This window comes from Denticeps clupeoides, chromosome 17 (genome assembly GCF_900700375.1).
Source record: "Denticeps clupeoides chromosome 17, fDenClu1.1, whole genome shotgun sequence".
NCBI classification, from domain to species: Eukaryota; Metazoa; Chordata; class Actinopteri; order Clupeiformes; family Denticipitidae; genus Denticeps; species Denticeps clupeoides.
Genome location: NC_041723.1, coordinates 12,973,289 through 12,989,231, shown reverse-complemented (window position 1 = coordinate 12,989,231; position 15,943 = coordinate 12,973,289). Strand labels below are relative to the sequence as shown.

General features: G+C 44.4%; 2 protein-coding genes across 3 annotated transcripts; both read left to right on the top strand.

Moving 5' to 3' along the window:
* The first annotated feature begins 142 nt into the window (after positions 1 to 142).
* On the top strand, positions 143 to 2,009 carry arpp19b (cAMP-regulated phosphoprotein 19b). The gene is made up of 3 exons (XM_028957395.1): positions 143 to 303; positions 889 to 1,011; positions 1,110 to 2,009. The coding sequence occupies exons 1-3, from the start codon at positions 244 to 246 to the stop codon at positions 1,278 to 1,280; spliced, it is 354 nt and encodes a 117-aa protein (XP_028813228.1). The 5' UTR covers positions 143 to 243; the 3' UTR covers positions 1,281 to 2,009.
* A 518-nt stretch (positions 2,010 to 2,527) lies between these two features.
* myo5ab (myosin VAb) lies at positions 2,528 to 15,894 on the top strand. 2 transcript variants are annotated; one of them, XM_028957391.1, is made up of 39 exons: positions 2,528 to 2,554; positions 2,791 to 2,901; positions 3,193 to 3,364; positions 3,555 to 3,699; positions 3,899 to 4,055; positions 4,140 to 4,283; positions 4,394 to 4,475; positions 4,621 to 4,728; positions 4,803 to 4,909; positions 5,051 to 5,316; positions 5,421 to 5,502; positions 5,578 to 5,718; positions 5,797 to 5,922; positions 5,997 to 6,080; positions 6,178 to 6,300; positions 6,520 to 6,617; positions 6,703 to 6,789; positions 6,865 to 6,973; positions 7,053 to 7,264; positions 7,344 to 7,500; positions 8,241 to 8,480; positions 8,908 to 9,156; positions 9,337 to 9,430; positions 9,653 to 9,801; positions 9,890 to 9,991; positions 10,057 to 10,194; positions 10,322 to 10,378; positions 11,952 to 12,176; positions 12,280 to 12,317; positions 12,475 to 12,555; positions 12,868 to 13,045; positions 13,198 to 13,291; positions 13,367 to 13,498; positions 13,589 to 13,743; positions 13,816 to 14,056; positions 14,235 to 14,517; positions 14,692 to 14,866; positions 14,991 to 15,071; positions 15,153 to 15,894. In XM_028957391.1, exons 1-39 carry the CDS (start codon positions 2,528 to 2,530, stop codon positions 15,303 to 15,305), a joined length of 5,403 nt encoding a protein of 1,800 aa, XP_028813224.1. In that variant the 3' UTR covers positions 15,306 to 15,894. The 2 variants fall into 2 exon arrangements, with proteins under 2 accessions (XP_028813224.1, XP_028813225.1); XM_028957392.1 differs by lacking the exons at positions 12,280 to 12,317; positions 12,475 to 12,555 and having other exon boundaries at positions 11,952 to 12,071; positions 12,884 to 13,045.
* The last annotated feature ends 49 nt before the right edge of the window (positions 15,895 to 15,943 follow it).

Sequence of the window (15,943 nt, the reverse complement as noted above, 5' to 3'; positions counted from 1 at the left end):
TTTTCCAATATTAGTCATGTATGTGTGGTCTTGCGTTTTGTTCCATTTAATTTTAATATGCAGTTAATGAAAGGTTTTCTTTCCAGCGCCATTTACGGCGTTTTGCTGCGTGGTGACGTCATAAAACTCGCGGCCATTTTTTTTCGTCACATTGCGTGCAACAGAGAGTGGTTTCATCCTGAGGACTCAGCAAAGGCGAGGAAGTTTGGCTCGTTTTTTTCTGTGTACGCGTACTAAACAGTCATGTCCAAGGACGTCGAAGAGGCGAACGTAACCGAAGAAGCGACTGCGGAGGAACAGCAGGTCGGTGTGCAGGTTTGCCACAAATTTCCCCCCAAAAAGAGCGAGTTCCCGTTGGTTCGCCCTGCTGGTTCCCTGACGTGAGCGGGCAGTTAGCGTGTTCTGGCGTCCAGGTCGCAGCTCAGGACTTCCGAAATCCCTTCCCACACTCGACTCTTTTCTCCCTGTCGCAGCGCCGGGCTGCGGTTAGCATGAGTCGGTGATTTAGCCGCCCGGCTGCCGCTCAGGAGTGGAGCGGCTCCGCTAGCGCTGCGATCCGGGGCAAAACTCGGCTGTGTTGGGTCGCAGCTGGACTACAAGCGTTCGTCACAGAAATGTCTAGTAATGGTTAAATGCACAGTTTCCCGTGAAACCGGCGTCTTGGTTTAGAATCTTAATAAAATGCAAGCTGCGGGGCAACCTAACGCGTACTAGGTTGTAAGCAGCAGCGTTTTTTTTCTTCGGAAGACATTGCAATTAATTTTTTTGGCCGATTTTGTTTCCCACAGATCGTCTATAATTTATTAAAACATTTTAGGACAGGTCTGCACCTTGGCCTGTGATGTACGTGGTGGTGAGTGTCATCGTCTGCGTGTGCTGTGTCTGCAGGAAATGGAAGACAAGGTTGTCAGCCCAGAAAAGGCAGAAGAAGCCAAGCTGAAGGCCCGGTACCCTAATCTTGGAAGTAAGCCTGGGGGCTCTGACTTGCTCAGGAAACGGCTGCAGAAGGGCGTAAGTCGTTTTCCCTCAAGACGAGAGATCTCCTTCAGATATTTGTCATTGTTCGAATTGGTAATGTTCAAATTATCTGTGTGTCCTTTGACTTGCAGCAAAAGTACTTTGACTCTGGGGATTACAACATGGCCAAGGCTAAAATGAAGAATAAGCCACTTCCTGCAGCCACTACAGAGAAAGCTGAGATTACTGGTGACCACATCCCCACCCCTCAGGATCTGCCCCAAAGAAAGCCATCGCTCGTGGCCAGCAAGCTGGCAGTGTGATGTGGGCTTTTTAGACTTTCCTACCATTCCTGCTTCCAATACCCCTTTCTCCTGTCCCCTTCTGTTGGTTTTTTTGGGGGGGGCTCATGTATCCATTTTAGTCATTTCTCACCTAAATAAGTGCTCTGAAGGAAAAATAAGAGACACGAGAACTCCTGTTTACTAGTGCTGCTTGAGGACAGTTTTGTCTAATACTTGTTATGGAAAAAATTAGCTAAGGAAAGGTGAATCTATTCACAACGTTTACTTAAAAGGTTTCAATGTACTGTAGTGGCTATGGTGAGTTTCTGTACATATTGTCCTTAAGAAGATATACATCTGTTTTAGTGTTTTACATTTTTAGTGCTTATTCCCCAACGTGTCCGATACTTTAACTCACAGTAATGTCCATGTCCTCCTAGATTTATGTCTTATCATTGAAGGAGGAGGCCGGACCATAATCACTCAGCTTTTGTTAGCTGTCCGTGTAAGAATGGAGCATTTATAATGTAATGTTTTTTTTGCCTCCTCAAAGGACATAAATAGCCTTAAAACCATGATCACCTACAGATACTTGGGCAATATTTGCCCACTCCTGCTGTCTGGAGTGTGTGCCCAAAATGAAACCAGTGTCATGATGGATTTTGTACTTGGAAAAAAAACACTTAAATTAACTAAAAGTGCATGTGCATATACTGTCACATCTGTGCCATTTGTTTTGTAAATAAACTAGTTTTGCACTGTATTGCATCCTGTTGTTGCTTTTTACTGTATGTGTGTGTCTTTTTAATATTAAGATGTAAAATACATAATCATTTTTTTTTTGTGATTGATCAATGATACATATAATAATAAAAAAACAAGTGAAGCTGGTTCAACCAGCATCTATCTTCAGCTTTGAGCAGGTTAAGGTGTGTTCTCACAGTTTAGTCTGTTAGTCCTGCAAATAGTATATAAAACCACTTATCAGCGTGTGTGTTTTTTTTTCTTAAGCGTTTCACAAAATATTTACCCGTTTTAGCTAATTTGGTTGATGCTACTTTAACTTAAAAGAATTAGGCCTTTTTTTTCATTGAGGTCTGAGGTCACAGTTCTTTTATCCAACCACTAGGTGGCGCGCCACGCCCGTATTTTACACCGCCGACCTTCCCCAGGTTCTCTGACGGCCGCATACCCATAATGCACAGAGGGCATCTCGTGGGGAGACGCTCGGCTGCTCGGCCGCCGATGAGGACGCGTCCTGCGCCGGACCCGCCGCTGCTGCCGTCATGGCTGCGGCTGAACTCTACTGCCGGGTGAGAGATGCTGCCGCTGCGGGAGGTTCGGACCTCGAGGTGTCTTTTTCAACGCTACTTTTGTCGCATTGGTGATCTGTGATCCAGATTGTAACGGAGTCGTGGTTCTTCCTACTTCCTTCCCCCTGCCTCTGATGACGACCTGTTGCGGGCTCAGCGCTTCCACGTAGATTGTTCCTCATCTTCAACGTTGAGGTGGTTAGGGTTAGGGTTAAGTGTGGCCTTCTCTTCTTCAGCATGCTCGGGTGTGGATCCCTGACCCAGCTGAGGTGTGGAGGTCTGCTGAGCTCCTGGGGGACTACAGCCCTGGGGACACATGTCTACATCTGCTGCTGGAGGATGGCACGGTGAGAAGGGTGGGGTTTCAGTTAAACCCGAGGTGAAATATGACTTCGATTGGCGTCGAGTTTTTAGGCATGAAGGCTCGACAGGTCGCCGTTAGGGATAGTAGTGTACTTTGGCCGTTTGCCCTCACCTTTGAAATGTCTGAGCAATTAGTGGTTCACCGTCTATCTGCAGTTTATGAATGTGAGCAAGATAAAGTTCTTTGCACGTTCTGCGGATGGTTAAACCTGCTCCTGTGTCAGAAACATCATATATTTGCTTTCGTTTTTTTTTATTAATTTTTTCCCCTTTAGGAATTACAATATAAGCTGGACGTTAAAAATGCGGTCTTTCCTCCCCTGAGAAACCCTGACATCCTGGTCGGGGAGAACGACCTCACGGCCCTCAGCTACCTCCACGAGCCGGCCGTCCTGCACAACCTCAGAGTGCGCTTCATCGAGTCCAAGCTAATCTACACCTACTGCGGTACACAGACCTTCCTCTGCTGAGTAATCACATCACTTTCATTCCGTCCTGTGTCCTGATCACCCACCAGATCGAACTTAATAACGTCTGCAAGGATTGGCAAATAAAGACTCTTAATCAGTAGTACTGAATTAGCACTAGTGCTATTAAACGGGATTCCACCATAATTATACATTTTTATTCTTCTCAGGTATAGTCTTGGTTGCAATCAATCCTTACGAGAACCTGCACATTTATGGATCAGATGTGATCAATGCGTATAGTGGGCAGAACATTGGCGACATGGATCCACACATATTTGCAGTAGCTGAAGAAGCTTACAGACAGATGGCCAGGTGTGGTATTTACTATTTTTGCTGCAGTCGATAGGCAAATTTTTTATATATATATATATATATATATATATATATATATATATATATATATATATATAAAAATACATTTCCCCCATTGTATTAGCTGCCATATTTTACCGTTACTTCCTTTTCTGATGTTCATCCTTGTTGCATTCATCGTTTCTTTTCCTCCCCTCAGAGATAAAAGGAACCAGTCCATAATAGTGAGTGGGGAGTCGGGTGCCGGAAAGACTGTCTCCGCCAAATATGCCATGAGGTACTTTGCTACAGTCAGCGGCTCCTCCAGCGAGGCCAGTATAGAAGAGAGAGTCCTGGCCTCGAGCCCCATCATGGAGGTTCGACTCTCCGCTGGGACTGTAACGTCTTTTAAGCGGTGTGATGTGCTGCGGTGTAACGGCGTGCCGCTCTTCTCCACCCAGGCTATTGGCAACGCCAAAACAACGCGGAATGACAACAGCAGTCGCTTTGGGAAATATATTGAAATTGGCTTTGACGGGAAATATCGCATTATTGGGGCGAACATGAGGACATACTTGCTGGAGAAATCTCGAGTTGTGTTTCAGGTTGTTATGTTGTGCGTCTTAAAAAAAAAAAAAAAAATTCTGTTCATGCTCTGTTATGTAACTGCATAAATGTTTAGTTCATTTTTCAAAACCTTTTTAATGCAATGCAGGCCAGTGAGGAGCGGAATTATCACATCTTCTATCAGTTATGTGCTGTCTCAAATTTGCCAGAATTTGAAGTTCTACAGTTAGGTACGTCTTATTTTTTTTTTAATGAATTTGCATAGCCCATTAAGTCTGTAACGGGAAAACATGTAAATAATATTTAGAATGACTGACTTAAAAACAATTATATTTCTTGTGAGTTTGTGCAGTTATTTTATTCTTCCTCCCCCAGGCAGCACGAGTGACTTTCTTTACACCAACCAGGGCAGGAACCTAATTATAGGGGCAGTGGATGATGCGAAGGAGATGCTGGCAACCAGAAATGCCTTCTCACTCTTGGGTAAGGAAACCAATCCCATATCCCCCTCAAGCAGTTTTATCCCAGGCCAATTACACTGAAACCCGTCCTTTCAGGCATTAGTGAAGCCCGCCAAATGGGCCTTTTCCAAATCCTGGCAGCCATTCTTCACCTGGGCAATGTGGAGTTTAAGCAGCGAGGCTCGGAAAGCTGCAGTGTCCTTGTGAGTTCAGACGTCTCCAAGCTGAGTTTGGCGTTTTATAGTCTCACACTCCTCATGTAATGGAGACTCACACAAACTCACACACTATTACTGTATGCTCTGAAAAATAATCCCCTTTTTTTTGGAACATTTGATATCTAGCCAGACAGTGTGCACCTAGGAATATTCTGTGACTTGATGGAAGTGTCTCGTCAGGACATGACTCACTGGCTGTGCCATAAAAAGCTGAGAACGGCCTCTGAGACGTATAACAAGCCCATGCCCAAAGCGCAGGCCGTCAACGCTCGCGATGCGCTGGCTAAACACATTTACGGCCGGCTGTTTATGTGGATTGTTGGGCGCATCAACAAGGCTTTGTACACGTCCATCAGTCAGCATTCGTTCATTGGCGTTCTAGACATTTATGGGTAGGTAAGGCACTTCTGTCTTTCGGCTGTTCTGGATTTATTTATTTATTTTTTTTGTCTGTCACATAAAATTGTTGAAAGGAGACCTGTCTGTCCCTCTGCAGATTTGAAACTTTCGAAGTCAACAGCTTCGAGCAGTTCTGCATCAACTACGCTAATGAGAAGCTCCAGCAGCAATTTAACGTGGTCAGACGCCCAAAATCATCATGTTTATTGGCTTTGCCTCCATAACGACTACTCATCGGAAATGTGGTCTTTCAGCATGTGTTCAAACTGGAGCAGGAGGAGTACATGAAGGAACAGATTCCATGGACGCTCATTGATTTCTGTGACAACCAGCCCTGCATCAGCCTTATAGAGGCCAAGATGGGAGTTCTTGACCTGCTGGATGAAGAGTGCAAAGTATCTACTATGGATAATTAATCGCAAACCCATGTATAATCACAGTGTTCAGTGTTCCGTATTTATCATCTTTATCAGATGCCAAAGGGATCGGATGATTCGTGGGCCCAGAAACTTTATAACACACACTTAAAAACAAGCGCTCATTTTGAGAAACCTCGAATGTCCAACAGGGCATTCGTCATACGGCACTTTGCCGATAAGGTACAAGAATGAAATAAACACCATAATGTCCTTGAAGACAATAATGCTTAAGTCTCTCTCGTATCATGTCCCAGGTAGAGTATCAATGTGAAGGATTCCTTGAGAAAAACAAAGACACAGTAAATGAAGAGCAGATCAATGCACTGAAGACAAGCAAGGTTTGTCCTCCAGTTGACCCTCAAGTTCACTTACCGCTAGGGCGGCGGAGGGAATGTTCTTGTCACTTCTTGATTTAATGTTTTTCCTCTCATCCAGTTTGAATTGTTAGTTGAGCTGCTTCAAGAAGGGGACAGCGCCGCGGGTGCAAGTGGACCTTTAGCGCTCAGCCATGCTAAGACTGTGGCCAAGAGGGACCATAAGAAGACAGTGGGGCTGCAGGTCAGCGCTCTTTAAATGACACTCTCTGCTCGTCCTAAAGGCCAAATGATACGACCTGACATGCAGCTAGTCTACATTGGAGACCCAGTTCTGAACGCAGCAGGCATGGCCAGCATTGCAGCGTAAACTCTTTACAGTGGTCATAATGATTGGTTTAATTAGGTCAAAATGGCATATAGAGCTATATGTTTAATATTTAAATTTTTTTTTTTTTTCCAGTTCCGCAATTCCTTGCATCTTCTGATGGAGACATTGAATGCTACCACGCCTCACTACGTGCGTTGCATCAAGCCTAATGACATCAAATCTTCATTCATGTAAGTACAACTGCTGGTGTACAGGTAGAACGAAGTTACAAGACAGGTCTGTATGCTTTAAAAACTAAATGAAAAATGTCACCAGGATGGACCCCATTCGCGCAGTACAGCAGCTCAGGGCGTGTGGAGTGCTAGAGACCATCTGCATTTCGGCAGCAGGCTTCCCCTCCAGGTACGCACCTCATATCAGGAAGCATCTTCATGAAGAAGTCCAGTGGCTGAACTGACTCATCCGGCTTGGTTTTAGATGGACCTATCAGGAGTTCTTTTGCCGGTACCGGGTTCTGATGAAACTGAGGGATATACTAGTGGACAAGAAGCTGACCTGCAGGAATATTCTGGAGAAGCTGATCCAGGTGAGGGATAATAACGAACCATAAATATCATGATTTTTGCGACTTTGGTTTGGTGCTATCATACATTCTCCCGTTCCAGGATCAGGACAAGTATCAGTTTGGCAAAACAAAGATATTCTTCAGGGCGGGTCAGGTGGCATTTCTGGAGAAGCTTCGGGCCGACCGGCTACGTAAAGCTTGCGTCCACATTCAGAAGACCATTCGCTGCTGGCTGGCTCGTAAGAAGTACCTCAGAATTAAAAGGATGGTGATAACAGTTCAGAGATACGTCAGAGGGCACCAAGCTCGCTGGTGAGTGTGGGAGCTGCTTGTACCCGTTCAAAACGGGGCGAAAACAGTCCTAGGTATCCGTCTCTCCTGCTTCTTCCAGCCTGGCCCACCACCTGCGTCGGACCAAGGCAGCTGTCACTATCCAGAAGTACCAGCGCATGCGTGTGGCTAAAACCCAGTATCAGCGACAGCGGGCCGCCGCCCTGCTCCTCCAGTGCAACTTCAGGGGTTATAGAGCCAGGAAGCTTTACCATCAGGTCAGTGGGTCGCACCTCACCCGACAAACCTGCTGAATTTGAACTCTGGTTTGGCCAGATCTCATAATGCAGAAGGTCTTTTCAGCTTCTGTGAAACCTTTATGGAGAATTGTCACTCCACTACATCCCATAATTTTTCTGATATTGCAAAGCAAACATTTGTATTTTACAGGAGTAAATAAATTGACGAACCCCATATTTTAGTTGTAGAGACACTAGGAGGTGCCTGTCAGTACCCAATCCGTAGCACTTGCCGTGCATGCATACTCCGAAAGCCACCATGTTAACGGCCTAAACCTAACCCATTGCTCATGCGTGTAACCGATCAGGCTAGTGGTACGGATTGGGAACTGACCGGGCCTAATTGTGAGCATTAGTCAGTTAGAGTGAGTGACTTCAATGCACAAGGCCCACAGATTGTATGTCTCCCCCTGGTGGTCTCCAGTAGCTATTAAACCAGTCAGCATTTAGATTAGATTAGATTCAACTTTATTGTCATTACACATGTACAAGTACAGGGCAACGAAATGTAGTTTAGGTCTAACCAGAAGTGCAATAAGCAGCAAGTGCAGGATACAGTTCAAATAAGTTAAGTTATATATATATATACATAAAGTGATATGTGCTATACATAAGGGGATATGTGCAGTACAAAGCGCATATGTGTTTAACACATGGTACTGCAGATATATCTCTAACATAATTGTTTTTCTACCTCCTGTAATCTTCCCCTCAATCAGCTACTCTTTGAAAAAAAAGTTTTGGTGGCCCAACGGTGGGCGAGGGGCTGGCTGGCGCGGTTTTGGTATCGACGCTGCCTGGCTGCCGTGGTTTACCTGCAGTGCTGTGTCCGGCGCATGCTGGCCCGCAGACAGCTGAGGAGGCTGAAGATTGAGGCTCGCTCTGTGGAGCATTTCAGGAACCTCAACGTCGGCATGGAGAACAAAATTATGCATTTGCAGTGCAAGATTAATGAGCAGGTAACACTGGCGGGTGTACCTAGAGCACAGTTTCCCACTTTTAATAATGAATATGATTCCCTGGCACACCATTTACATTTACAACATTTATCAGATGCCCTTATCCAGAGCGACTTACAATCAGTAGTTACAGGGACAGTCCCCCCTGGAGCAGGAGCAGGTAGTGGTAGTAGATGGGATTTGAACCTGGGTCTTCTAGTCTACTACCACTAGTAACTACTACTACTAAACTAAAACAAACACAACGTTATACATCCACATAGTTCCTAAAGTCTACTTCCTAATTAGTGTGGGTGGGTGGGTTGAGAACATTGACTATACATATAATGAAGAGGGATATGGGGGAAGTAAGACTAGTTTTTCTGTAAATGCTGTAAAGGTGTAAACACTAGTATTGCACTGAATTGTTTTAAATATGACTCTTCAGCACAAAGAGAACAGGGAGCTGAATGATCGACTCAGCGCGCTCCGGATCAGCCACGCGGCAGAGCTCGATCGGCTCGGCCATCAGCTGGAGCGGTTGCTTGGAGTGGAGGAGGAAGCCAGGAGGCAGGCTGGGCGTGTCTCTTCAATGCTCCAGGAGATGGCCACCCTCCGCGAGGAGCTGGAGAGCAGCCGAGAGGAGAGGGAGTCTGTGGAGGAGAAGGCCAGAGCCTACATGGACTCTATGGAGAAGGTCTACAGTACCACTGTTTGATATTGTCTGGTGCTAAAATGATTTGCTTAAATGATCTTTTCTGTAAGAAAGGAATGATTCTGATTCAGCCTGGTAACTTTAGTCACATGCTAGTTTGGTGCCATGCTGAGAGTTTTTTTTTTTTTTTTTTTTATATAATTTCCATGTTGTGTTTTCCAGATGGTGGCAGAGCTAAACGAGAAAAATAGGCTGTTGAAGAGTGAGAAGGACGAACTGAACAGACTGACCCAGGAACAGGGAGAGAATGTGTCAGGTACTGTATTTCTCACATTTTTTATGTCCTGTACATATGTATATATGAAATATAGTGTATAAATATTTCATATTTCATTTTGTCTTCTCTGTTCCATAACTCCTTAATCTGAAATGTTTTGACTTTTGTTGTTTTAATAAATGTGAAGTGCAAATATGAAATTAAGGGGAGATGTTTTGGTTATAAAAAAAAAAAAAAAAAAAAAATATGTGCCCCTCTCAGAGAAAATGGAAAAGTCCCATCTGGAGGATGTCCAGCAACTGCAGACAGAGTTAAATGAGGAGCGTTTCCGCTACCAAAACCTTATCTCTGAGCATGTGAAACTGGAGGAGAGATTCAGGGACCTGAAAGAGGAGGCGGGGCTTGCACTGGTAAGTGGAAGGAACATCACAATTTGATTCGTTCTTGCGAGGTCCTGCCCTATGAATATGCCCATATTTTATCTGAATCTTTCCCCAGACAGGACACCTGAGGAAAGATTCCACCTACAGCAGCAATGAGTCCGAGTGTACTCGCAGCACTGGGTTCACCGAGTCAGATGAGCTTTTCAGTGTTCAAGAGGTATAGGAGGAGTTGAAATGGAAAGGTTTTTTTTTTTTGTTTGTAACTCTTCCATCCTGACCCAGGACATCATTAAGGCCGGCCTGGATGTGTCTCTGGTCCTGAAGCTGCAGAAAAGGGTCTCAGTACTGGAGCAGGAAAAACAGACACTGCAGAATGAACTGGACAACAAAGAGGAAGAGATCCTGCACAAGCAGGCAAAGGTTTAAAGACTTTCTTCATCCTGTGTCACATCATTCCTATGGTGCACCAAACATCTAAATGCATCCTTTGCATAAGTAAAAAAAATGTTGATTTTTTTAAAAAGTCTGTTTTCCTTCCTGACTACAGTATGAAGAGCAGTACAAGAAAGCTTTAGAGTCAGAAATAGACTGTGAAGCTCTGAAGGTAAGAGTCCAGTTTGAGTAGCTCTATGGTAGCTCTGTTAAACTGAACATTGGGGACCTTAATGCTACCTCCAAGATCAATCCAGCTTCCTGAAATCCTGGAAGGATTGTAGACTGTGTTTCTGTCCAGTGTGACATAGATTCCTTCTCTACAATATCAGACAAATCCGTCTTTATCTGTCAACCCAGGCCACACAGATACTGGTTCAGTCCTTAGTAAACTCACGACTGGATTACTGTAACTTAGAGGTGTGAACCTTCACAGAGGAACCGAGAAGACTGATCCAAGCTCTGTGGTCCTTGTCCCTGTGGTCCTTGTATTATTTCATTTTGTATTACATAAACGCAGTAATATTTGGTACGTGTAATGTCCAAATTATTCTGACACCTTAGTTCCAAATATTATTCATTACAGAATTATTTTTTTTAATTCAAGTGAATGCTCACCGCACGAAAAATATGCGTGTTTTTGTAAATCCTGGTAAGATGATATTGTTGTGTTGTAGATCTCTGAACACTCAGAGAAAGATCAGCATTTCCTCCATTCCCGCTTCGTGTGTCTGTTTCGAAGTGGCGGAAAGGAGACACCCGTTGCTTGAATTTTATTGGTCGTCCGCAAAAATATGTCATGGTCGCCACGCAGCGTAAAACTCCGACACGGAACGGCACTGTATTCTGTAGAACAGGCCGCTACAGTCACTACCTGCACTACTTAACGAGATTCACCAGCAGAACATCACCAAGCCTCATCATTATGATAATGGATTATGCTCTGCACTGCATCGATGCAATATCGTCCACGTCAGCATTGCGATGCAGCGATTATACGATTAATTTCAACACCCCTACTGTAACTCCCTTCTAGCTGGTCTACCTCTATGTACCATCCGACCTCTACAACTAATGCAAAATACAGCAGCACGATTGATCTTCAACCTTCCCAAGTTCTCCCACACCACCTCTCTGCTACGTTCCCTCCACCGGCTCCCAGTAGCTGCACGCAACAGATTCAAAATACTGATGCTGGCCTACAAAGCCAAACATGGAGCAGCACCATCCTACCTCACAGCCCTCATTACACCTCACACTGCACCTCGTATACTCCGAGCCTCCAGTACTGCTCGCCTCCATCTCTGAAGGCAAAAGGAAGACACTCATCTAGACTCTTCTCTTTCTTGGCCCCTCGGTGGTGGAATGAACTTCCCCTCGAGGTCGGAACAGCTCAGTCACTGAGTATTTTCAAGCAGCAGCTCAAGACCTTCCTCTTTAGAGAATATTTAGATTAACTTGTAACCTTCTTCTTGTCTTACGTATGTACAGAAACTACAACATAGTGAATAATAAGATTGTATTCATAGTTGGGATCCTAGTGAACCAGAATTGATCACTTGATGGTAACATGGAAGCACATTGTAAGTTGCTCTGGATAAGGGCGTCTGCCAGATGCAGTTAGTAGACGGAGGAGCTGGAGCAAATAAAATACCTGTTTGAATATCTATGATCTATAACTACAAGAGTTCCAGAGAACTGATCTTCTTTTTTTTTAATGTGTTCTCTGGTCGCCTCGGTCCCAGCGGCAGGAGCTGGAATCTGAGAATAAGAAGCTGAAGCGTGATCTGAATGAGCTCCGACAATCTCTGAGCAAAGGTCGAGGCGCAACTATAGCGTCGCCTGGCTCTCCTGCCTACAAAGTCCTGCTAAAGCAGCTGAGGTCCACCAGTGAAGAGCTGGAGGTCCGCAAAGACGAAGTAATGATTCTCCGTTCCCAGCTGGTCAGTCTGGAGTCGCTTAGACACAAGGTACTGTGGGGACTGACCATGTTCATATGCATAATATGTCAAAAATGGTATTTGTCTGCAAAATGATGTTGTTGGGTTTTTTTTTTTTTTTTTTTTTTTAAAGGAAATACTAAACAGCAGTGCCCCTATAGACTGCAGCAGGTAATATTTCATTATTATTTATAGCTGCTTTATTGTTCATATTTATCCTGTGTTTAGTTTAAAGGTCCCCTAATATGAACATTTTATCAGCCTTAGTGGTCCTCTATAGTGGACTATCTGAAGTCTCTTTGAATGCATGAATGTCTGTTTTTGGCAGATCACCCTCTTTTGATCTGCGTGAGTTGAATGAAGATGGAGAGCTCTGGATGGCTTATGAGGGCCTGAAGGAAGCAAACAAGTGAGAAATTCTGCATGATTTAATCCAATCCATCACCTTAATAGAAAATTGGTTCACTACAACCTGACCTTATCATGCTCAGAAATCTTAACAACCTGGTTGTAAGAGGTTAGGATTGCAAACATTGGGAAACCCTTACAGGGCATAAAAAAAGACTTAAAACACAATTACTTACACTATGAGACTGTGTAGAAGTGAATGTGACTCATAATAACATAACTAATGTAGATATTTTTCCCATAGAAAATCTTCCAATTACCCACCAAATCTCTTCCTCTATCCAATCTCTTTTCTCTGTATGTCTTTTTCCAGACTGTTGGAATCTCAGCTGCAAGCCCAGAAGCAGAGCCACGAGGAGGAGGTGAGCAGGCTGAGAGTGGAATTGCAGGAGGTGCAGAAGGAGAGGGACCAGCAGCAGGAGCTGCCCCAGGATGCCCGCATCGAGGCCAACCTGCAGGTTCAGATCAGCCGCCTCACCCGGCAGAACCTGGTCAGTGTCATCTTTTTTGTACGTCTACTTTATAGTTCTAGGACAGGCGATCGATAAGGTTTCTGTGTGTCTCTGACGTAACCTAGAGGACACTGCTCACAGGCACATATCCTCATTATAAATACCAGCCTGTCAACACTCCTCATTCTCAGGACCTCCTGGAACAGAATGAGAATCAGGACAAGCTGATTCGCAAGCTCAAGAAGCAGCTGAAAGTTTACGTGAAGAAGACTGAAGAGCACGAAGGCAAGTCCATGTTGTAACAACACCACGGACCCACAAAATGAACGTCAAATTTGACATTTTTCTCTGTCAATGTAGAGGTCCAGACAGAGCAAGCAGACACTGAGTCCATGCCCCCCGTCAGTATCCCTCGCAGAGAGAGGAACTTCCAGGGTATGCTGGAGTACAAGATAGGTGACGAGAACAAACTGCTTAAGATCCTCGTCACAGGTCTGTGCTCTCACATTCATATACTGAACTGGCCTCAATATAAGATGTTCCCCCTCTTCAATCGGAACTGAGACGCTGCTCTGCCCTCAGACATGCGGCCACAGGGCGTCGCGGTAAGCATGATCCCAGGCCTGCCGGCCTACATCCTGTTTATGTGCGTCCGTCACGCAGACTACTCGAATGATGACCAGAGGATCCGAGTGCTGCTTCATTCAACCATCAACAGCATAAAGAGCGTCCTGAAGGTGTGACCTCCATAATCCTGTTCCGTCTCTACATATCCTGCCGTTCATTATGTTGTGTTTTTGTTTTTGCAGAGAAGAGGAGATGACTTGGAAACTGTATCGTTTTGGCTGGCCAACACGTGCAAGTTCTTAAACTGCCTGAAGCAGTACAGTGGCGACGAGGTGTATACGAAGCACAACACGCCTCAGCAGAATGACCACTGCCTCTGCAACTTTGATTTGACTGAGTACTGGCAGGTTCTGAGTGATCTGGCTATTCAGATCTACCAGCAGCTCATTAAATGCATGGAAGACCACCTACACCCAATGATAGGTACACATGATCTACAAATGTATGTTCTGTGGGCTTAAAAGCAATTGGAGATTGATCATTATATCTATTTATGCATTTCTTTGTTTATTGATGCATCATTAAATAATGATATTGAATTAAATTGCCATTGAAGAGACTTAAACACTCTTTTTTTTTCCTACCTCCCTTTTCCCATAAGTCGCTGGGATGCTTGAACAGGAGACGATCCAGGGTGTTATGGGAGTGAAGCCCCCCGGCCAGAGGAAGAGGACCTCCAGCTTTGCAGAAGAGGTCTCCCACACACTGGACTCCATCGTGCGGCAACTCAGCCTCTACCACGCCACCATGCTGCGGCACGGCCTCCAAGCTGAACTGATCAAGCAGGTCGTGCGGCAGCAGTTCTACGTCATCTGCTCTGTCACTCTCAACAACCTGCTTCTGCGCAAGGACATGTGCTCCTGGAGTAAAGGCCTGCAGATCAGGTACTGGCCACTGGGTGGTGCTGTGCTACTCCATCGATGCAGAAACCGTTTATTAAATGTACCAGTAGCATGCCGCCATCTTTCATAGTACTGTGCGGATGTTATTTATTTTTTATTGTCTTCATGTGTGCATGCATGTGTCTTTATCTATTTGCGTGTGTGCGCATACTGCAGGTATAACGTATGCCAGTTGGAGGAGTGGCTGCAGGATAAGGCTCTACAGGGCAGCGGGGCCAGAGAGACGCTGGAGCCGCTCATCCAGGCAGCACAGCTGCTGCAGGTCAACAAAAAAACTCCGCAGGACGCTGAGGCCGTCAGCACCATGTGTACTGCGCTCAGTGCTGTGCAGGTCCGTCCCTCAACACTGGCTCACACGACTACAGTATCTTCCACATTAACCCCTGTTTTCACCAGTAGTCTCTGAAATAGTGAATAGGAACAGGTTAATTTATTCATTCATTTATTCATCACAGATCGTGAAAGTGCTCAACTTGTACACGCCGCTCAATGAATTTGAGGAACGGGTCTCTGCAAATTTCATAATGAATATTCAAGTAAGCTTACTTTTTTAAATTTTTTTTTGTTGTTCATAGTATATTATAATATCTGTAATGCATCTGCTCTTCTGTTTTCAGGACTTACTGAAAGACCGTAAGGAATCACAGCAACTACTTATGGATGCTAAAAACGTGTACCCAGTCACTTTTCCATTCCACCCCTCGGCAGTGGGCTTGGAAACCATTCAGATCCCCTGCAGCCTGAAGCTGGACTTCCTCAAACGTGTCTGACTGACCACAAGTCCATCTGAAACTCACATGCACACTCATCCTAAACGCTGACATGGAACCATGATAGAAGTTCTGGTTTTGGTGTTGATTGTTCTGTTATTATGTTACCGTTTCACTCACAGAGTTGGATAGACGTGTATCAAGATTACTGAGATGTTGTTATGTCCCTAACATAAAATTCACATGGGGTTTATTTATTGCTTGTTTATTTTCTTTATTACTTATTGGTGGTTTCTGATCATTCTGCTTATCTCAAGTAATTGTCACTGGTTTAGGTTTGAGATCTTAATTCTTATACCACAGTTTTTCTGACTTGTTTGTTCTATTATAGATTCCTGTGTTTGAATGGAAGTGGGGAAATGGAAAAATAACTGAAGAAGTATATTTTCACATAAGAAACTATATTTCATGCTTGTTTTATAATTGTCTGACTGAAATATATTGATTGACGAATTGCCATGCAATGAATTGCCAATACAAAAAACCTTAACTCATGCACACTGTTCCGCGGCATGTTACTGAAATATAGAGTTAAAAGGTGTTTGTTTGTTTTTCCCCAAATATAATAAATTTTATTACAAAACTTGAATACTGTGGAGAATAGTCTCAGAAAGAGCAAGCTTAATATTTACATCATT

What these genes read in the sequence shown, in the direction of transcription:
- arpp19b (XM_028957395.1), top strand. Translation starts at nt 244, where the DNA reads ATGTCCAAGGACGTCGAAGAGGCGAACGTAACCGAAGAAGCGACTGCG. An exon ending in CGACTGCGGAGGAACAGCAG is followed by an intron (nt 304 to 888) that starts GTCGGTGTGCAG and finishes CTGTGTCTGCAG; the next exon opens with GAAATGGAAGACAAGGTTGT. An exon ending in GGAAACGGCTGCAGAAGGGC is followed by an intron (nt 1,012 to 1,109) that starts GTAAGTCGTTTT and finishes TTTGACTTGCAG; the next exon opens with CAAAAGTACTTTGACTCTGG.
- myo5ab (XM_028957391.1), top strand. Translation starts at nt 2,528, where the DNA reads ATGGCTGCGGCTGAACTCTACTGCCGG. An exon ending in GAAGACTGAAGAGCACGAAG is followed by an intron (nt 13,292 to 13,366) that starts GCAAGTCCATGT and finishes CTGTCAATGTAG; the next exon opens with AGGTCCAGACAGAGCAAGCA. An exon ending in GCTTAAGATCCTCGTCACAG is followed by an intron (nt 13,499 to 13,588) that starts GTCTGTGCTCTC and finishes CTCTGCCCTCAG; the next exon opens with ACATGCGGCCACAGGGCGTC.